Source organism: Ascidiella aspersa, chromosome 6 (assembly GCF_963924565.1).
Source record: "Ascidiella aspersa chromosome 6, kaAscAspe10.2, whole genome shotgun sequence".
NCBI lineage: Eukaryota > Metazoa > Chordata > Ascidiacea > Phlebobranchia > Ascidiidae > Ascidiella > Ascidiella aspersa.
Genome location: NC_139452.1, coordinates 25,312,257 through 25,335,120, shown reverse-complemented (window position 1 = coordinate 25,335,120; position 22,864 = coordinate 25,312,257). Strand labels below are relative to the sequence as shown.

Sequence of the window (22,864 nt, the reverse complement as noted above, 5' to 3'; positions counted from 1 at the left end):
ACAAACTATTAGCCAAAGCAGGAAAAGCATGCATTTTAATGCTTTCCAAGCTGCAGTTGCAGTTCTCTGTATGCCAACTGTGCTCTGCTTCGAAATCATCAACAATGAAAACTACATCTATCCAACCCTTCATTGGTTCAACCAGAATGTAAGTTGTAAACATAGGTTATATTTAAGATAGTACTTTTCCATATCTTCCCCACTTTGCGATGTTTGTGCACATGAATCCCTCAACAAACTAACTGAATCGGTTGATCAATGATGCAAACAAGTCAGGCAATAAAGAACAACTAGCAACGGGTGAGGTTCAAATTCATGACCTTTGGCAATATGCGATACCTGTCAACTGAGCTGCCTAGGCTTAGAACAGTGATTCTCAACTGGGGTGCTATTTTTAAAGCCCAAGTGTGCCAAGAGATATTTGAGAATCTGATTTTGGCTCAATACTTTTTGTGTAAGACTAGAGTGGAATAAATCCCATTAAACGCTCTACGCTGCGTAGAGTTGATGTGTGTTGTTTTGATTGTGACCTTCTGATAATTTACCTACGGAAAAATTTTGTTAAGGTGCCGCAATCTATTTATTATTTCTGAGGGTGCCTCCAGCCATAAAAGGTTGAGAACCACTGGCTTAGAAGGTAGTAGGTTTAGAAACAACCATGACATCATTGCTTGCTGCCTCCTGTTAGTACAAACATCTTCATATTGAAGTGGATCTACAGTACCACATTTAGTCTATACAATCACTAAATTTTTTGTATGTTTTTTTATCCAGTTAGACCACTTTAACCCAACTATAGAAACAACATTCAAACAGAGATACTTTGTTTCTGATCAATACTACAACGGTGATGGTCCTATTTTCTTTTACACTGGAAACGAAGGCAACATTGAACTATTTATCAATAACACAGTAAGAATATCGATTCTAATATTAATCTTAAATGTTTATCTTAATAAATTGTAATAAAAAATAGAATCGCCCTTAAAACTTTGTAATATACTGGTAAATGTTTTCTTGGTCATATTTTATTTGCAATGCTTTATTCAGGGTTTTGTGTGGGACATTGCTCCACAATTTCAAGCACTTGTGGTTTTTGCTGAACACAGGTATTACGGCAAATCGCAGCCCTATGGTGATATTCAACCCTCGCAAGTAAGTTTTAACAAATTTTTGGATTAAAAATTATCCGGGTATTTTACAAAAATGTTAAACCAAACATTTTTTGATTCATTCTTATATGTTTGGAGTTTAAGTTTACTTAGTAATATACATACACAATATAAGGATATCGTTTCAAATAAGTGGTGGCAATGAATTATTGTTGGGGGGGGGAACCTAACACGATTGTTGCAGACCATTTTGTTCACGATTTTTAAAGTAGCTAAGGATAACGTTTGACTTAAAAGTAGCTAAGAATAAGGATTGACTTGATGTTTTTGAGCAAGACGCTTATTGGATAGTACAGCAATCAGTATAAGGCAAATAAACCTGCTCACCAAGTGCACACGAATTGGACACAATTTAAGTTCTGTTTGCAATATTGTGGTCAGATACAGGCTGTAACTGTAACCTAATGCGAGCACTTGGTGTGCATTGGTGTTTGCCTTACACTGATTGTCGTACTGTCCAGTAAACATCTTGCTTGAGAAAGTAAATTCAATCCTTATCCTTAGCAGCCACTTCAGGCAATGTGTCCCGAACTAGTCTGCAACAGCAATAAATCAACCCTAAGGGATTAATTTTGCTGTTTTAAATGTACCAGATTTTTCTCTAATGTAGATATAATACAGTGAAAATGTTATCGAGGCCAGTGAATATGCACAGACCTTTCTGTTAAAATGACATGTTTCAAGTTTAAATATAATCACCCTACTAATAAGTCATTAGTTTAAATAAATTAGATAACTAAACATTTCACTGGCAGAAAAAATCACCATAGTGTTATTATTTTTTATATACTTGAATCGAACAACTAAACTTAAAAGAAAAAGGTTTGCAAGTGTTTTGACTGTTTATGTATTTGATCAGTGTTTTGTGCAAAATCACTGTTTGTTAGCATGTTGAAAAAAATTTGTGATTATTTTGAAATTTTATTATACACTTAAGTTATTTGCAGTCTCAAAGTGACTTAATCCAATGTTTCATAAGAGTACCAGATCAAAGTTTGGACAACTAACTGTGGACCAAGCCTTGGCTGACTTTGCTGTCCTGATTACCCACATAAAGTCTAACATTGCCAAACCCACAAGCCCAGTTATCACTTTTGGTGGTTCATATGGTGGAATGCTTAGCGCCTGGATCAGAATCAAATATGGGCATATTGTTGATGGGTAATCGATAGTATTATTTATTATACAAATATATAAAATTATTTTTACTAGATGATTTTAAAAATTGTTGCTCATAAGGCAATATAGTTTTTTTTGTTGTAGTTAGAACAATGCAGTTTTCATAATTTTTATTACTGCATTATTTTTGGATTTATTCCTTTTTTAATTTAAAAACATGTGTAAATATATACTTATATTAAAAACGTTTTATAAAGTATACCACATCATTAAATAATTTTAATTTACTAAAATAAAGTACTAAAATAGATTCAATACTAGACGGGGGTGCGGTTGTTGTATATTTTGTCAGGGGGTATATTGTCAGGGCTTAGTGTTTATTTTTATTTAGTTTTAATTTTTTTTTGAAATTTATTTTTTTTATTTTTTTATTTTTTTTCAATTTTATTTTTCATATTCATTTTTTAATTTTTATTTTTTATTTTTTTTGTGTGTTTTTTATTTTTATTTTTTTATTTTTTTTTTATTTAATATTTTTTTTATTTTACACTTTTTATTTTTTTATATTTTGTATTTTGTATTGTGTATTTTATATTATATATTTCATATTTTGTTTTTCATTTTCCTTAACTTGTTTCTGCAAGCAAAAACAGATATGGGCCGAAAACTTCCCCACTTTGATGCGAAAGGGGTTCAAATATGGCGTAGTATTTGGGGAATGATCGAAACATATATTTGATAAATAGAATTTGCGTAGATAATGTACATGGCCATTTTATTACATTTTGGCCAGAGCTTACGTGTTTGAAAACCAAATATTATCATTCTCCTCAAGACTTAAAATGGTTTAACGCCTATGGTTTGCAATACTTTTGCAAACTTTTACTCGGTAAATTTTGACCATGGCTTGGTCCGAGCAATCACTGTTAAAACAGACTTTAAATCTGTAGTTTTAAACAATATGAAACACACTATTATATGCCTAATACGCAAACTATTAAATCGAAAGTTTTGCTAGTTGTTTAGGCCTGATATTGGTATGTTGGTTGGAGCAAGATGCACAACAGGTGCTAACAGAGAGGCGTACACTGCCTTAAGATTTCGCATTTAAATTTGCGGCGGTAAATACACCCTATTGACACTTGATTATTAGGCGAAGCTTATCGCAAAGTAATTGGTCGCCCCAAAAAATGCTGACGCCGCATTTAAAGCAAGCATTATAAATGAGTCGCCGATATTCTGCTTTGAACATCTCTACTCGCAATGCTTCCCTCCGTTAATTGTACGGTGGGTGAAACTTTATTCACGGCCTTACCTCTTTGTGTATTACCGCAACAATACGATGAAATACGATTTGGAGAATATTGGAAAAATCGTATTTGGAGAATATTTGCTATTTGCACCTGTATAGTATGTTACTCCAATCCAACATATCAACACACAATTTTAAGTTGTGTAGGCCTGGTGTTGATATGTTGGATTAGAGTTGCCACCAGATTTCGCATTTAAATTTGCGGCGCCTTTGATGCGAAAGTGGTTCAAATATGGCGTAGAATTTGGGGAATGATCGAAACATATATTTGATAAATAGAATTTACTTAGATAATGCATATGGCCATTTTATTAAATTTTGACCAGCTTACGTGTTTGAAAATCAAATATTATCATTCTCTTAAAGACTAAAAATGGTTTAACGCCTATGGTTTGCTATACTTTTGCAAACTTTCACTAGGTAATTTTTTACCATAGCTTGGTCCGAGCAATCAATGTTAAAACAGGCTTTAAATCTGTCGTTTCAAACAATATGAAAAACACTATTACGTGCCTAATACGCAAACTATTAAATCGAAAGTTTTGCTAGATAAGTTTAGGCCTGATGTTGGTATGCTGGTTGGAGCAAGATGCACAACAGGTGCTAACAGAGAGGCGTAGACTGCCTTAAGATTTCGCATTTAAACTTGCGGCGGTAAACACACCCTATTGACACTTAATTATTAGGCGAAGCTTATCGCGAAGTAATTGGTCGCCCCAAAAAATGCTGACGCCGCATTTAAAGCAAGCATTATAAATGTGTCGCCGATATTCTGCCTTGAACATCCCTACTCGAAATGCTTCCCTCCGTTAATTGTACGGTGGGTGAAACTTTATTCACGGCCTTACCTCTTTGTGTATTACCGCGACAATACGATGAAATACGATTTGGAGAATATTGGAAACATCGTATTTGGAGAATATTTGCTATTTGCACCTGTTCTGTATGTTACTCCAATCCAACATATCTACACACAATTATAAGTTGTGTATAATAATATAATAACTTATGGCTTTGAAGCGAAGGGGGTTCAAATATGGCGTAGATTTTGGCAAATGATCGAAACATACATTTGATCAATAAAAATTTTCGTAGATAATGCTTACGGCCATGTTATTACATTTTGGTCAGCTAGCATGTTTAAAAAGTCAATATTTTCATTCTCTCTAAATGATTTAACGTCTATGGTTTGCTATACTTTTTCCAACTTTTACTGTGTAAATTTTTACCATGCCTTGGTCTGAGCAATCACTGTTGAAACAGAGTTTAAATCTGTAGTTTTGAGCAATATGCAAACACGTTTATGTGCCTAATAAGCCACGTTTTATATTGAAAGTTTTGCCAATTTAAATCCAATAAACGCAAGATTTATTTATTTATGACGCCATGTTATGACGTAGCTTTGTAACGTCGTCGTTAAGAATGCGTTAAACTTAAGCTTTTTGTTGTTGCGGCCCTTGTATAATTATATTTGCTTAGACCTGGTGTTCATATGTTTGAATGGTGCAACAATTACAACATGTGCTAACAGAGATGTGTACACTGCCTGTAGGATTCGCATTTAAATTTGCGGTGGTAAAATATTTTGTGTTGTATAAGAGCAATAGGTTTTTTTGCTTAGAGAGGCCTCTTTATGAAAGGCAAGTCGCGTGTGCATAGTTTTACTAGGCAAGCCACTTCCAACACAAATGTTGCACGCGCGGGACAATAGGGCGCAGCAGGGATGCCAGCAGCCGCCTCGTCGCGACGCGAGCTGGACAAAGCAAGCGAATATGAACGAATTCTGTATGAAAGTTTTTCTGCTGCTAGATGGCTGTCGTTAGCTAAAAAGTGCTAAAACGCAATATTTCAGGTTTTTACCCCCCAAGCAAAGGCCCCTGGGAGTGCAGCCTCATAAACTTTTACAAAGCACCTACATACCACTCTACGCCATGTCTGAAAATTTGAAGGTTCTACGATGTCTACTTTTTCTATAAAGCTTCGGACAAAACTCGGTCTGAAACAAACCATAGGAAACCATAGGAAACCAAAAAAGAACTAGACGGGGGTGCGGTTGTTGTATATTTTGTCAGGGGATATATTTTCAGGGCTTAGTGTTTATTTTCAATTTTTACTTAATTTTAATTTTTTATTTTTTTATTTTTTTTTTAATATTTTGTATTGTGTACTTTATATTATATATTTTGTTTTTTCCTTAACTTGTTTCTGCAAGCAAAAACAGATATGGGCCGAAAACTTCCCCACTTAAAATATGCCTTTGATGCGAAAGGGGTTTAAATATGGCGTAGAATTTGGGGAATGATCGAAACATATATTTGATAAATAGAATTTACTTAGATAATGCATATGGCTATTTTATTAAATTTTGACCAGCTTACGTGTTTGAAAATCAAATATTATCATTCTCTTAAAGACTAAAAATGGTTTAACGCCTATGGTTTGCTATACTTTTGCAAACCTTCACTAGGTAATTTTTTACCATAGCTTGGTCCGAGCAATCACTGTTAAAACAGGCTTTAAATCTGTCGTTTCAAACAATATGAAAAACACTATTACGTGCCTAATACGCAAACTATTAAATCGAAAGTTTTGCTAGATAAGTTTAGGTCTGATGTTGGTATGCTGGTTGGAGCAAGATGCACAACAGGTGCTAACAGAGAGGCGTAGACTGCCTTAAGATTTCGCATTTAAACTTGCGGCGGTAAATACACCCTATTGACACTTAATTATTACGCGAAGCTTATCGCGAAGTAATTGGTCGCCCCAAAAAATGCTGACGCCGCATTTAAAGCAAGCATTATAAATGTGTCGCCGATATTCTGCCTTGAACATCCCTACTCGAAATGCTTCCCTCCGTTAATTGTACGGTGGGTGAAACTTTATTCACGGCCTTACCTCTTTGTGTATTACCGCGACAATACGATGAAATACGATTTGGAGAATATTGGAAACATCGTATTTGGAGAATATTTGCTATTTGCACCTGTTCTGTATGTTACTCCAATTCAACATATCTACACACAATTATAAGTTGTGTATAATAATATAATAACTTATGGCTTTGAAGCGAAGGGGGTTCAAATATGGCGTAGATTTTGGCAAATGATCGAAACATACATTTGATCAATAAAAATTTACGTAGATAATGCTTACGGCCATGTTATTACATTTTGGTCAGCTAGCATGTTTAAAAAGTCAATATTTTCATTCTCTCTAAATGATTTAACGTCTATGGTTTGCTATACTTTTTCCAACTTTTACTGTGTAAATTTTTACCATGCCTTGGTCTGAGCAATCACTGTTGAAACAGAGTTTAAATCTGTAGTTTTGAGCAATATGCAAACACGTTTATGTGCCTAATAAGCCACGTTTTATATTGAAAGTTTTGCCAATTTAAATCCAATAAACGCAAGATTTATTTATTTATGACGCCATGTTATGACGTAGCTTTGTAACGTCGTCGTTAAGAATGCGTTAAACTTAAGCTTTTTGTTGTTGCGGCCCTTGTATAACGCGAGCTGGACAAAGCAAGCGAATATGAACGAATTCTGTATGAAAGTTTTTCTGCTGCTAGATGGCTGTCGTTAGCTACAAAGTGCTAAAACGCAATATTTCAGGTTTTTACCCCCCAAGCAAAGGCCCCTGGGAGTGCAGCCTCATAAACTTTTACAAAGCACCTTCATACCACTCTACGCCATGTCTGAAAATTTGAAGGTTCTACGATGTCTACTTTTTCTATAAAGCTTCGGACAAAACTCGGTCTGAAACAAACCATAGGAAACCAAAAAAGAATAGCGGCAAAAACAAGATATGTCCCGAAAATAAATTTTCGGCCCATATAATAACGGCAAAAACAAGATATGTCCCGAAAATAAATTTTCGGCCCATATAATTAAACATTCTCTAATAGATTTTTTATGAAACTAAGTTATATTGTGTCATTTATAATTTTTCTCTTTGCTGTTTAAAGACATTTCTAAATTTGTTGTCACAAATAAAACTTCAAAGATAACTGGATTCCCCGGCGCCCTTAGTACCGGTTGTTTACATTGTTTTTATGCCCTGTAATTTGGATGTCGTAAATCTGATTAATGTAAATACTAGTTAAGTTTCTTTTCTTTATTTTTTTTTAACTTTTGTTACTTTGTGAACAACAGAAATACTTTTGTTCATGATTTTAGATTTTTGGGCAGTGTGTTTAGGTTTTTTTATGTCAATTTTTTAGTGCCATCGCTGCATCTGCTCCAGTTCGATATTTCCCTGGCCACGTTGATTGCGAAGCATACGACAGGATTGTGACCAAAGACTTTAAAAGTGTCAAGAATGGCGAAGCGTGCGCTGCCAACATTAAAAATGTTTGGAAAACGGTCAAAACCATCGGAAATTCGCCAGGTGGATTAAAGTGAGTCACGCTTTTTTTTTGTCTATATTTACTGCGAATTGACCCGGGCGTGTAAATCTACCTATCTCCACTTGAAACTAAATTGTTCTTGTAGAAAAGCTGTATTGTTTACCAAAGAAACAAAGCTCTATATTTTATGTATTCTTGACCATCTATAACTATAAATAAGTGAATTCAATTAAAGAAACACACAAATATGTGTTTAACAACTGCAATCTACCTCTCTGATGGCCGGAGGTCGTGAGTTCGAACCTCACTGCAGGCTAGTTGTTTTGCCTTGCACCATTAATGGACAGATTCGGCGAGTCTGTGAAGACTTTCGGTCTACCATATAACTATATGTACTGATTGGGGCGCTATTGTTTTAGAATTCTGTCGGAGATATTCCACACTTGCAAACCCCTGAAAGAATCCTTGACAATCACCGTCTGGTTGACAGACACACTTGGCAACATGGCAATGGTGGATTACCCTTACGAGAACAATTTCCTTTCCGACTTGCCAGCTTGGCCAATTAACGTAATTGACGAAAAGACGTTAAGTTGAAATGTACAGATGGCAATTACATAAACTGTTTTTGCTTGCTTTGCAATAACATAAAAATTATTCCAAACAAAATCACAAATGGTGTAAAAAAGTTATAAAACAACTGTATTTAAAAAGAGCAAAATACCATTGGTTGACCAAAATCTATCATCAGTTCAGCATATATACTACAAATACAACGAAAATAGAAAAAAAGACTAAAAAATATTTTACAATTTTTCGACAGAACTATTAAGTCAATTACACTTATGTCACTGTTTTAAAATGACTTGACTTGACTCAAGTTATTTTGGTAAAATGACTTGAATTGACTTGCTCTAATAAAGACTTGACTGGGACTTCACGTGGGCAGTTGATGACATGGACCAACTTATTATTTTTACAAATGACTTGACTGGGACTGACGCCATTTTGAAAGGACTTTTTTACAACACTAATATCAACTCTGCAAATATCTAAAGATCTTGCAAATTTACAATGCACGCGTACGACCATCGATATATTTTTTTGAAGCCAATCGATAACCTACTGTTTATAGGCAACTTGCGGACACATATCGACACCCAACCTTCAAGGCGAGTCTCTACTGAAGGCGATGTCAAGCGCAATCGGTGTTTATTACAACAACTCCGGCGACGCAACCTGCTTCGACGTGGGTTCTTCAGCCACAAGTCAACTCTCTACAGGGTAAAAGTGCGACAAAACACGCACGGTTTTGTTTATATTGTTGTCTTGTCTCTACTGGTTTGTGTTATTGTTTTTTCAACAAAATTGAAGCCCTACCCCCTAGGCTGCGGAGTCGGGTAAAAATAACCCGAGTCACACCAAAATGAGCTATTGGTTCCCGCTCTGATCTACAGCCTGATTTACCTAAAGACGGTGGATGTTCAGCAACCCACTGATAGGGGTGTCGTATAATTAATCCACTCACAACACATGTGGAGAATGTCCACCATGTGCTATGCCGCTTTTCAATTTAAAAGTTGGCGGCCATAACAGTTTTGGGGGTTCGGATTAAAAAAAGATTAAATTAAAAATTAGAAAAAGATTAAATTTAAAAAAAAAGATTAAGTTTGGTAGTGCAATGTTTAGAGAATTAAGGCTTAATAGGTAGACGAAGAGCAACTGCAAAAGCCCATACAAAAATATAGGTAGCAATTTGTTAACGTTTCGAATAATTCTTTGTTCATTTTCAACATCTAAATGAAAACATAGTAAGAATATCAAAGCCCATACAAAAGTAGGTATTTCGAATATCGCTTGATTCGACTGCGTTGAAAAAGGAATAAAGTGGTATTTCGAACGTTCAAAATGCTTCCTACTTCTGTATGGGCTTTAATATTCATACTACGTCTTACTCCAACCTCCAACCATTATGCTCCATATAATTAAAAGCTGTTCTTTAGCATATTACTTCAATGAAGCAAAAAATGTTGCGTTGTTAAAATGGCCGAATGTCGTCAAGCGTTTTTTTTTACAATTATAACGCTGTTATTATGTTTACAGTCTCTGGGACTACCAGACCTGCTACGATATGGTGATGCCGTTTTGCAGCGACGGAGTCCGTGATTTGTTTCCACCCGCCACCTGGTCGCTTGACAGCTTCTCCATGAGTAAGTTCGAACCGAGCTTTGTTTTCATACACATTAACAAGTACACCGTTAACCCATACAGAAGTAGGTAGCATTTTCAACGTTTCGAATATCTCATTGTTGCATTAGGGTTGTTCCCAAAAACACTTTTTTTGTCAAATTTCACTGGAATTGTTAGGTTGCGTCTAAAAACCCAACAAACCAAATCTGAGCACGTTTGGTTCAGTATTGACCGTGCTACGTCAATTTGAAAATTCAGATTTGGGCTAAAATTTTTGAAAAAAATAAATTATTCTTCCCTGAAAAAAATTTTTTTTCTTCTTTTTTTTTTACATTGCTTTGCAATTGAATAGCCATAAATAAACCTGTTTTGCAGTAAAAAAGTGAGTAGTCATGGCACAAATGTCACATTTCAACAACATTTGTTAGGCTGTTTTGTAGGAAAAATGGAATTTTGAAAAATAAAAATTTGGAAATAAAGTAGATGCAGCACACGTGACATCAAATTAACAAAATAGTGCCTTTAGTCTTCACACAATTATATCAATTACTTATCTAAAGTTCAAAAAAACGTGCAAAAAGCCATTTTTCGTACAAAACAGCCTAACAAATGTTGTTGAAATGTGACATTTGTACCATGACTACTCACTTTTTTACTGCAAAACAAATTTATTTATAGCTATTCAATTGCAAAGCAATGTAAAAAAGAAAAAAAAAATTTTTCAGGGGGAGGATAATTTATTTTTTCAAAAATTTTAGCCCAAATCTGAATTTTTAAATTGACGTAGCACGGTCAATACTGAACCAAATGTGCTCAAATTTGGTTTGTGGGGTTTTTAGACACACCCCACTGATATTTGACAAAAAAGTTTGTTTTTGAACAACCCTAATGCTACATACTTCTGTATGGGCTTTGATATTCTTACTATTTGTCCTGCTTCTTTGTTTTCATACACATTTACAAGTATTAAATAAAATTGTGTGGCAACCCTACTTCTAAGATCCTTTTTGATTGTCTCATCCCTTTTTCTATTTATTTTACTTTTATATCACTATTTTTTTCTTATATCACTCTTTTTTGCTTTTTTCTACGTTTCTCTCCATTTGTGTTTCACATCACAGTTTTTCTCTTGTCTCCACTCTACTAAATTTAATAGTGCGTGTGCGAATTAATGGACTTAACTAAGTAATGTTGGCGCAGGTTGCCAGAAAAAGTACGGCATAACTCCACGGGCGAACTGGGCCATCACCAACTTCGGCGGGAGCAAGCTGCAATCGGCCAGCAACATCGTTTTCTCGTGAGATACAACTGTAACATTTGTTTGTCAATTAGTTCAAGCCCTTGGGTACACAACATACAGTGGTTTATACTATAACTTTTGCGGCCATGTCTGTGCTTAGGAAAGAACAAGTGTTGGATGCCGTTTGTTGATGCAAAATTGTGTACACCTAAGATACAACAAATAGCAATTTTCTGAAAGAGTCGTAGTGAAAAAACGGGTTACCGGTAAAGTTAGATAAAATTCAGTGCGCCAACCTAATCTGCGTAAATTATTAGCAGCCACCTTTTATAACTATTCCAAATTATTTTAAAATCGGTTGACACCCTTAATCGGTAGTTTTTGTTTTAGACTACGAATTATCCCGTAAGCTATATTTTAAAGTGTACGACGTACACCTAATTAATTTAATGACAACACTGGTTAAAAACAGCTCGAGATTTTTTATGTGCAACATCACGGAAACCGTAATTTGACAATAAAATTACGAATTTCACTACTGTGGGCTCGAGTAAGACTACCCGAGTCCCGAGTCTGTATAAGCGCATTAACAAATTTTGTAACTGTATAAGGAGCCGCAAGCTGTAAATTGTAAAGGTGGAATATAGTAGCATATGGTGTATATTTTCCAGTTATGTATTGTGGGTGGGTTATTAACCTACCACCAATATGAGTGGATTTCTGAAGTGTTGCAGAGTTATTTTAATTTTCTTTGTTTAACGATAATCTAGTTCAGTGGTTCTCAAACTGGGGTCCGCGAGACAATTTTCTGGGACCGCGAAACACTTAACAAAAATCAACTATAGACCTTCTAAAGGAGAACATTTTAATTCCATCGTGTTTGCGCTCGCCATCAAAAGCTACGATTAGTTGTTCATTCACGTGATTGCACGCTTTGAGCTGAATTGTGCATTGTGACGTCATAATGATGCGTTGTGCTAATAAGAATTATGTTTCTACGCCTTGCTGTGCTGCCATTCTGGGTTGTACGGTCGCGGTTTTAAAACTTATCGTGATTGCTTCACTCAAATAAAGCTATTTTGTTAGCGTTACAATACTAAATACGGCATCAACAAGCCTACCTAAGACTATTAGTGCACCCGTCCCATCCAAACGTGGTATTTGAGTTTATTTGTGTGTATTTTTTTTAGGGGGCCGCGAGCAATTGAAAAAAAAATGCTAGGGGACCGTTGCGTAATTTTTCAGAAAAAGTTTGAGAACCACTGATCTAGTTAATGAAGTTCGATTTTTTTTTATACAATTACAATTTTTTTATATCCAGCACACGCTAATTTGTAGTCCACGATTGCCAGGCCTTACAGTTATTCGACCCTTTATGAAAAATTTGGTAACCTCTGCTATACATAAAAAAGCTGTTTGGCTTACCTAAAATGTGGGTCATTTTACAGCAACGGAGCGCTAGATCCGTGGCACGTTGGGGGCATACTGACGACTGTGTCCGAGTCAGTTGTTGCTCTATTCATCGCCGAAGCGGCCCACCACCTTGACCTCAGGCACAGCAACCCAAAGGACCCGCCCTCGGTCGTAAAGGTGCGTTTTATCTGGATAGTGCGTTTGTGTGGCAGATGTTTTGATCACAAGTTCTCGCTTTGTCATTCAGTTCGAAAACGATACTAAAGTTATAAGGGATTTCTTTTTTTAATTTAAGTGATTTTTTTTATTTTCGGGATGATATTTTTTAAAGTATATGGATTAAATCTGGAGCATTATGGTTGGAGGTTGTAGTATAAAGGCGTAGTAAAAATATCAAAGCCCATACAGAAGTAGGCATCATTTGGAACGTTTCTAATATATCTTTGTTCATTTGAAATTAATGTTTTGTTAATTTCCATTTGTTTTAATATCAAACGTCAAAATTTATTATTTTTTTTAGAAAAAAACATTTATTACGCTTTGTGTCTTTTGGATTGGTGCGTTATATAATTAAACCAGAATAAACCAGAATCAAATGTTGACTTTATGGACTATGCATTTCGACCAAGTGGCTTTATATTTATAATTAAAACACAAGCAGCCAATCGAATGGTTATCGATAACTGAATTTTCGAGTTAAAAACTTGGTTTCGCATAAATCACTTGATTGCTAATTCTTTGCATTTAGTTCGATTTGAAAATAGCAATACCCCCCAAAAAATAGCGAAGATTTTTATTTGAGTGCTCCAGGAATTACGGCACTGCGTCAACCTTAGCGTTTGTTTTGTTAAAAAAAAAAAAAAAATTGTTTTGCGTTTAACTGAATGCTGCCTGTCTTTCTGTTGGTCACGATTATAACTAGGGGTGTTTAAAAAAATGGGGGGCCGATATCCGTACTTAAATAGTAGTATCGGTATGAGCCCGATACCAGGATGGTATCGCTGCCGATCTGATACCAACTAATATGGAAATTCTGCCGTGCGATCCACCTGCGATCCAAATTAGTATTTTTTGTATGTTTTTTTAAGTAATTTTATTAAAAAATAGTGGGCTGATAACTTATTGTAATTTAACTTTCTAACCCTAAAGCAAAATCTTTGGCCTAAAACCAAGAAAATATTGCCTTTGAACGTTCAAATCTCATCTATTTCGCATATTTGAGCATAGAATAAATATGCCGTTGCTACCAGGCATAATATATGCTGAAAATATTTTTTTCTGGTATTTATTTGTTTGTCCGACGCTTCGGCTAACTATCCAGGAAGCCTTCATCAGGGAGTGACACATTTGGCCAACAAGACGCTCAACAACATTCCCTGATGAAAGCTTTCTCGATAGTTAGCGGAAACGTCGTACAAACAAATAAATACCAGAAGAACTTATTTTAAGCGTATAAGTGACGTCATTACGTATCGGATCGCGATACTTTTTGCCCAAAAATATCGTGTATCGGTATCGGACATCCGTAATTATAACTGAATTCTCGGTGAAGTGAACATATTTTTAAATTCCTTTTGTGGCAGGCACGTTTGGAAGAAGTCAGTCACATCCACAAGTGGATAAAGCAAGCCATGATGAGATCCTTTAAGTGAAATTCAACCGCTTTTATCTGAAGAGATTTTCACCTTTGTCACAAAGATTTTTCATCACCATACTACACACAAGTCTCTTGCAGTATATGTGCAATATTGCGTCGCACTCATCTCGTAAATTGTATTGAAGCGGGCTGTACATTCAGAAACGTTAAAATTAATTGTGCAATTTTACAAATTTAGCGAAAACAATGCTGTGGATTATTTTGTAGAATTATAGAAGTATTTTATTAGAATTCCTAAGATGCCTCGTTGCCAATTTCGTGTAACACCAGAATTTATTTTTGCAACGTGAATTTAATGAAAAAGTTACACTGTGACGGCAGCATTTCATTTCTTATACTAAAACTTAAAGTCGTTATCCTAAATTTCAAGATACCTCACCTTAACCAATCTATCATTATTATTTTGTCAATTACGAATAAGATATTTTTGTCCTTCGTCTATGTGTTTTTCATCTAAATTGTGCTATCATATACGTTCTTGATTTTTATGTCCGCCGCAAGACCACTCTGTCGAGTAGGTTTACGGCCGATTTAATTAAAACATAATAATCGCGCAGTTCATTTGTCAAACTTTTTGTCTGCAAACCTCAAAATGCATTCTTTCTGATACACATTATTGGCGTTTCGGTATAGAAAGGTTGCACACCCCTGACTTTGAAAGTTAGCTGAAAGGGTTGAATGAAACTTCTATATTATCTTATATTTTAGTTATTGTTATATTTAAGGCATGAAATAATTTTCGTGTTTATTTTTTTTGGCGAGTTATTTTAGTTGGCACTCGAATTTGATAACTACATCTGCAGTAAGAATCATGTGTTTGTTTATTAGCATCATATGTCTACTCTTCCTGTACTGAAATTATTGGAATCTCGAAGCATTTTTCTTTATTGTGTTTACCACTCTTGATTTTGTCACGTTTATTGCGTTTAGCTCAAGTATTCATTAAAATATAGAAACACAAGAATATATATTTTAGTTTAAAAAGATTAAAACAGTGTTTTTAGATTAGACAGTAGATCGACGTATAAACAAAAAAGTGTTTTAAATTTTATTCTCATATTGTGAATCACATGTCGCAGGTAAACATGGTTGCCTTCCCATTCTATAGGCACAAGTTTTGTCACTTACGTGTGACGCAACCATTTTTAATTCAACCAAATCAAATCGCATAAAACAAACTCTACAACCACAAACTTCTGATGGTTTCGTTTTTATGCCGAGTTTAATTGAACCGTGAAAAATCGCAAAGGCGTTCTAAGTTGTTTAGCGATTTCGTTAAACTAAGAACTTGTCTTCTACCGAACTAGTGAAAATATAGGTCAGTTGTAAATTCAATACAAATTGGTAGTGATTAAGATACTTTAAAAGTGCCAAAAAAAGTAGAGAATTGGGCTACACATATTCTACGCCTGGGTTGTAAAATTTACTCATAAATTTGTCTAATAATCTGTTACTGATAATAACGCCTTTTGTAAACTTGAAAATGTGATTTCATGCGATTTACAGTGACACGTAATTTACACCATTACTCGACTCAACCAAGTACGGGTTAAATATCAATAAACGTGGCGAGTTAGACTATTCGTGTTAAACCAGTCAAATGCCAATGTATTTACACAACGAGAAAGAAAAAGCGAGCTCGCACAATATCAAGCCATTTTTAACTTTTTTCGAAAACTTAAAATTCGCTCAACTTGTTAAAGACAGAGTCCCGAAATCCTTGGCGCCCGAACATTTCGCGACGCTTATCTTGGAGATCGAAAGCGGCCGATTTTTCCAGGGGGCTTTGCGGGGGGTAAGAGTCTGGGGGTTCTTGGCCGTCCCTCGTCGTCCCTTTGCCGCCGTGACCTTCGGCAAGGTCGATGACGTCAAAGTCGCTTCCGCTGTAGCGAGGTTTAAAAGGACGCCGCTCCGATTCGTAACTGGAGACTGACTGTTGAAAATAAAGAGAAAATATTTGTTATTTTCCTGCTAGAAACAATTGTGATTCTGATGTTGAAAATGAATAAAAAGGTATTCGAAACGTGCAAAATGACAATAGCCTACTTTTTGAGGAGATTCGCTGTGTCCCTGCTTTAGGAATAATTGCGATTAATTAATTGTGGTATTCAAAAAAAAAATAAAGAAATATTCAAATTGCTACCTTACTTCACTGTTGTATGTGCATTAATATACATACTACGATATGCTAGTTTGATTATAAAAATTGCTAAAATCTCAGATGTTCTAAAATCTTAGGCTAATCTTAGCTGTTTCATTGCATGTTGTCATGGCCTATACTCGCCTCGCACGCAACATTTATGACATGTTTCTCAAAGTGTGGCCCAGGAAGTATTTTCAGGGGCCGGAAAGTCTTTTTTTAGACCTGTTAAGCTGAAAATCTCAATACAATAATATCCATCCTATCAAACTGTGCATACAGCTGTTTTTGTGTGGGCCTGTGAATCAATAAAAGACACAGCTATTGTTTCTTTAAAGAAGGTATAAAAAGCAAGGTTTTTTCGACATGTCTCATTTGGAACAGGTGAAAACTTCTACTATGTTTCGCTGTATTTAGAAGCGTTACACAGCTATATGTGCAATGTTATTATCCCATTACGTTTTACATATTTTTGCATCACTTTTCATTGAACAATATTACGAATTATAAAAGAAAAATTGCCAGTAACTGTTTCTAACGTGACAAACATAGGCAATGTATGTTTCCTTTCATACTTGTTGGCGTATTGTGTCCTAATTACATTTCATTGTTAAAATAATAATATCAGATTGGATTCAAGCAGGACAAGGCAAGAAACATATTCTGTCGCTAAATAATCCTATTTGACCGACAAGTATATTATGTAAGCTTTGTTGAAAACATACATCCGGTAGGCTATTCGCTTTAACAATAATGTGTGCCGTTATTCTTGATCAGTACGACTTCAGATAAGCTGGATCACAAATTGTACACACTGTGTATAATTAATTTTACAGTCACCGTTAAAAGTAAGTGGGTTTACAATTACACAAAGCAAATGCAAACAGCTTTAACAAATTTTAAAAATTCGCTACTTCTTAACCTGTCATTATAAACGTTCGCACCGGCCAAATGTGTAAGATAAATACATTTTATTGATGTTGACAGTTAGTAAATTGAAACTAAATCTTAAAAAGTCTTAAGCCTTGCAATGCGTAATTTCCCTGTCAAAGGCATGGCCTGTATGACGTCAAAACGACAATGGAATGAGCAATATTTATCAACCGTTATGAGTCCAAAGTTGACTCTGTCATATTACTCACAACACTCGCATGAAGTGTAGTGTTGGACTTGCCTGTACGATTAACCTTAATCCGATTTCCTGCCTTATATCGGGACAAAATGTACCCATGTAAGTTAGGTTATGTGAATATATATTTTTGTACAAAGCAAAATTTTAACACCTTGCATTTTGTATCTAATTCAGCTAGTTTCTTACCCAAACTAATTTGGGAGGAATAATGACTTGTAAATTAAAATAAAAATTGAAATTTTGACATGTCATTCACAGTTGTGCAGTATATATTAATGGAAAAGGCCATTGACCCGGGTAACAAATTAATTTAGGTTAGCACAATACTTACTAATCATTGCCTGCTTGACACCACTCAAACTATAACGCTAAACCTAACTATAAAAATAGTACAATGTTTTAAGAATTCTATGAGCAATGGCAGAATATTTCAAACGCAATGAATAGAATAATTAATCGGTGTATCCGTACCGAGGAAGTCGAGCAAAAGGTCACTTCTAATATAAATTTTAAACTTTGTCTGACATCTTTTACACAAGTAATCAAATTAATGCAAAATACCTTCTTTAAACAAAAAAGATACCTATGGCATTTAAAAATGACATAGCGACACATGCTTTGTTTATTAATGTCAAATCTAAAAGTTCGCGGGAGCTCACCTAATGAAAAGGGACAGCAGTGTTGTAATGACATAAATCATTGATTTAAGTCACTGTTTTGACTTGACCTAAGTCTTTTGGACAATGACGTGGGTTGAAATTAGGTGTTTTATTAAGAATTTTTCTTTGTAAAATTTGGTTATTTATCTTACTATTTGTACATAAAACAATTTGCTTGCCATATGTTGTGTTTGTAGTTATTTTTTAATTGGGTTATACTGCTCATTTACCGATTTTAATACATTAACGTTGATTTTTTATGACAAGGACGTGACTTGCTCTAAATATGACTTGACTGGGACTTGACTTGTTATTTATTCAAGTTACTTGTCTTGTACTTAGGTCCTTTTAAAAATGACTTTTCTAATGTTTTTTTAAAATGACATGACTTAAGCATAAGTTTTTTTGCAATTAACCTGGCTGGTACTTGTTTACAACACGCAAGGACAGCAACTGACTGGAAATTTTAAGCGCTAAATAATTTAATTGACTGGAAATTTTAGGCGTTACTTCACCATTGCAACAATGCACAGAAAGGTAAGAAACCTGTGACTTGAGGGTGACAGAGCTGGAAACACGCATTTCCTTGCCGTCCGGCTTGCCTCGAGCTTGCGCTGTGTAGGTCTCCTGGGAGCTTACCGAAGATAGATTTCCATCCATCGAAGACCAACGAGAGTCGCTCTCGTTTTGTTTTTCACCCCTGCGATCAAAAATGCAATTCTTTTTTCGGCTAAGACGTTTACAGAGCTCCGAATTTAACCAAATTTAATAATTGGCGCACGTGTTACTAGGCCTCTGGGGCCAGGGCCAGATCATGCCTTTAAGAGGCTCTGATAAGCACTCAAGACTTTGGTGCCCTATATGTATCATTTAAAATATAAACACAATAAACCACACAGGATATTATCCATCGAATAAGCATAAAATTATTTCCATCAGGCCACTATTGAGGTCTGAGTCGTCTGATCAATTCAAATTATAACACTAAAGATTGAGGAACTATATTGATTGAAAAATTTGGCTGTGAAAATTTCCGTGGTGCCCTAAGCACGTCCTACTTATTTTGCTTATTGGTTAATCTAGTCCTGTATGGGGTCATGAACAAGGCTTTTTGTAAGTTACGCTCTCGCATAGCACAATACGTTTGAACTAGTATAAATATAGAGTATAGGCTAATGAGTACAAGGCCCGTCTATACGGCATGTAATGTTGTGCATCGTAGTGGGTCAAAACTAAAGGAAGCAATTATACTATATCTAGTATACTAACCGCAAGCAAAATGCGCAGAATCTTACAGTTTACAACCAAGCTTACATTAGCCTCGCCTGCTGACGAAATTTACAGATCCAACAAAATGGCTTTTGATAAAGCGTAAATTAACAACCCGAAAACTTCATTGTACGGACTTTGCGCGAAATCAGCAATAAAGAGGGCAGGTGTTACAATAAAAAAAACAGTTAAGAATTTGGATGAAATTTTTTTCAATCCTATGTTGTTATTACTTACAGGCATCCCTAAAACATATATATATATAATTATATAATTATGATGTTACGGTTACTTACTTCTCTGTTGTGTTGACAGATGACTCGTTAAAGCAACAACAACCGAACCAAGTTTTAAAAGAAAAAGAAGTCGTCTTGCTCTTTCCCATCTTGTCAGCAGAATCAAGAAGCCTAGAATTGCTAAAAATCACACAACTTTCGTTACATTAATAATAGGTTATGTTGAATTTAAACAGCAAAGTAATGTTTTTACGTAGCCTAGAATTGTATGTAGGATACTGAAACATTTAATAAAACCTGCTCTGTGAATGACAAAATCAGCTATTCCCTAAAAATTCAATAGCCTACTACACTTTGGGTAATTAGTGTTCTTGTGAACAAGCACTAAAAATTTCCTTTGCATTTCTTGAAGTCTAATCTAAGCTTACATAATTTACTTTAACTAGTGCTGCGTAAAGTATCGGTAGGCAAAAGTGTTAGTCGGAATTCTGAAAGTAGTACACTGAACTCTGAAAAACTAGATCGTAAAAGTATGTGCCAAACTCTGATCAAGATTAGGAAAAACTCTATCCATACAATGTATCAAAAAATAAAATTTCCTGAAGGTTCATAGACAGATATACAACGTGGTTTGCCATAGATTGACTGCCAAGACGAGACGGTGAACTTCAATTCACACCGCTCGAAATCGCGTGCTATGCAAATAATGTCTGTCCCTAAATCGTATATAGGTTTTAAATGGCAATAGACGTACTTTGGCTATCCGTCTCATTTCTCAATGGCGTGCTGGCCCGATAAGACCAGCGCACCTTACACTACGCATTACGTAATCACTATCAGGGGGGAAACTCGAAATGGGTCATACGGCCATCCGTCGCGCGCTTCGTTGGTGACTCGTGGCGCAACGCGACACACAGTGTGACGTCACACACTACGCCGTGACGTATGCGGGGCGCATACCTGTCCAAGGAAGCCCTTGAGTCATTGACGGACTTGCAATCCCCGTTCGACAAGGAAGACTGCTGCTGGTGCTGGGCGGTTGAGCTGGCACTGTACAGGCCTGGAATCGCGTCGACGTGTCGGTACTGAGGCTTGGCGATGTAGTTGTCCGAATAGACGACCTGGTGGACCCTGGTTGTCATTGTCGACCACTTGCATAGATTAAGGAGTCTTTGCCAAATAATTTCTCCCTTTCAATGAATCGTTTCACTTTAGTTGGGCTACTATAATTAGGCGTCTGCTGATTCAGCCAATTATCTGTCCGTAAGTTGAAGTTGGCGCCTAAGACCGCCCTAACTGTGTACAAATAAATAAACCCTTCATAATTTTTAAAAGAACATAATTACAATGATTTTGTTTTGAAAAACGCTATAAGCCAACTTTGTATGACGGAAGTTTACATGCAAATTTAAAAACACATAAAAGTTCGCTTTTCAGGTTCTCCAACTACGAACGCACAACATATCTCTTTTCGTAAAAAACAGCGAAACTATTTTACCAAAAAACGCATTGTTTTGGTCAGACTATATATCCAACTAACTGTAGTTTAAACACAATTCAAATAGATTTTAGAGTATTCGCTTTATTTTATTCGGAGCAATGAATCACTATAGGCCTAGCTATATAGATTCGCGTATTCATTTCCCCGTTTGTTCGTTCATTGCTCTAAAGTCGCATATATGTCCTGTCGACAATTGGCAAACCAGGAAATACAACGGAGAATTGGCACGGACACATAACATATTAACCTACATGCGACACGTTGAAAAAACAATTGGGACGGTCGGCACAAGTGCTCATTTGTTGGTATTGACGACATTTCTTCTGTTTTGTACTGTTGGCGCGTAACGTCAAATAAATCATAATGTATATTTTTAAGACCTTGCGATTCTTATGCCACATTCTAGGCTTCGTTTTACTTAATTCCAAACGAACCCTTAATTTAATAGGTTGCCTAAAAAAACAATCTATTTCACTTTAACCCTTAGAAGCAACATAGGTGGCGTTAGAAGTGGGCTACTTTAGATTGTGTATAAAATATAATAGTGACAAAAATGATGATTTGTAATTTAGGTTATTTATACAAAGTCGACTAAAAAACACAGCCTGGATATGCGAACAGTACACGGGTTGCATTTAAAGAATAAATCGTTTGTTAATACCTCTGATTGCCCTGATATTCGGTAGTATAAAAATATTCTATACATGTTTTTTCACGCTTGAGTGGTTGGCATTAATAATAAACTTTTGCGGGAAACAATTGCGCGTTTCTCTATATGTTTGATACTGAAAGTCGGCATCAATTTCAGAAGATTTAAGTAGCCTACCTTTAAAGGCCAAGTGAAAAAAATAAGAAAAAATCGAAGACCAAGTGACGTGATGCCAGCAACAAGGAGGTCCGCGAAGATAAATATTCGCATCAAAGATGAGGTTGGTGCTTTCATTTATGCTACTATGACCCGATTGCATTCCATGAATCCATTCCATATTTGGTGGCCGACAAAGATTCGCGCTCAATTTTTTCACCGAAATCGTCCGTCATATTTGTGTTTTTTTATTGTAAATTCACCACGCCACCGATATTTCGCGCCAAACGACGTCACAAATGTGATAAATCACAAATGCACCCCCAATTTTTTTTTCTACAGACCTAACCTGCACCCCGGAAATTTAATATGGGCGCTGGTCTAGAATCCTACCACATTTTTGTCCGGCAGTTTATATTGCTAACATTATTTGGGTTAGGTTGCTGGTTAGCATTTTTAATTTAAACAACTCGTTTCGTTAATTTTAAAAAAGTGGTAGGATTCTAGACCAGCGCCCTATTAGGTACCAAAAACATGATTGCACGCCTCGCTTTTTCTATATATTACACAAGTGGGTAGACTTTTCACCTTTGGTGCACTTAGAATTAGGTATAATAATATTTTGGCAGATAGAATCACCCAAACCAAATGTTCACAAGGTTCTGTGA

The 22,864-nt window shown here is 35.6% G+C and overlaps 2 protein-coding genes across 2 annotated transcripts; one reads left to right on the top strand and one right to left on the bottom strand.

The window, feature by feature from the left end:
- Positions 1-6: 6 nt before the first annotated feature.
- On the top strand, positions 7-15,370 carry LOC146140981 (lysosomal Pro-X carboxypeptidase-like). Its single transcript, XM_083393093.1, has 11 exons — positions 7-148; positions 775-912; positions 1,051-1,155; positions 2,152-2,333; positions 7,829-8,005; positions 8,374-8,524; positions 9,090-9,238; positions 10,058-10,164; positions 11,345-11,441; positions 12,833-12,974; positions 14,381-15,370. The coding sequence occupies exons 1-11, from the start codon at positions 29-31 to the stop codon at positions 14,447-14,449; spliced, it is 1,437 nt and encodes a 478-aa protein (XP_083249219.1). The 5' UTR covers positions 7-28; the 3' UTR covers positions 14,450-15,370.
- Positions 15,371-15,569: 199 nt separating this feature from the next.
- LOC146140980 (uncharacterized) lies at positions 15,570-21,032 on the bottom strand. The gene is made up of 4 exons (XM_083392766.1): positions 20,851-21,032; positions 19,951-20,070; positions 18,932-19,085; positions 15,570-16,387 (listed from the first exon to the last, which is right to left on the bottom strand). The coding sequence occupies exons 1-4, from the start codon at positions 21,030-21,032 to the stop codon at positions 16,133-16,135; spliced, it is 711 nt and encodes a 236-aa protein (XP_083248892.1). The 3' UTR covers positions 15,570-16,132.
- Between the last annotated feature and the right edge of the window lie 1,832 nt (positions 21,033-22,864).

Coding starts and splice junctions, on each gene's coding strand:
- LOC146140981 (XM_083393093.1), top strand. CDS start 29: ATGCATTTTAATGCTTTCCAAGCTGCAGTTGCAGTTCTCTGTATGCCA. Junction 9,239..10,057: donor ACAAGTCAACTCTCTACAGG/GTAAAAGTGCGA, acceptor TTATGTTTACAG/TCTCTGGGACTACCAGACCT. Junction 12,975..14,380: donor ACCCGCCCTCGGTCGTAAAG/GTGCGTTTTATC, acceptor CTTTTGTGGCAG/GCACGTTTGGAAGAAGTCAG.
- LOC146140980 (XM_083392766.1), bottom strand. CDS start 21,032: ATGACAACCAGGGTCCACCAGGTCGTCTATTCGGACAACTACATCGCC. Junction 20,071..20,850: donor TCAAGGGCTTCCTTGGACAG/GTATGCGCCCCG, acceptor TGTGATTTTTAG/CAATTCTAGGCTTCTTGATT. Junction 16,388..18,931: donor CTGTCACCCTCAAGTCACAG/GTTTCTTACCTT, acceptor TATTTTCAACAG/TCAGTCTCCAGTTACGAATC.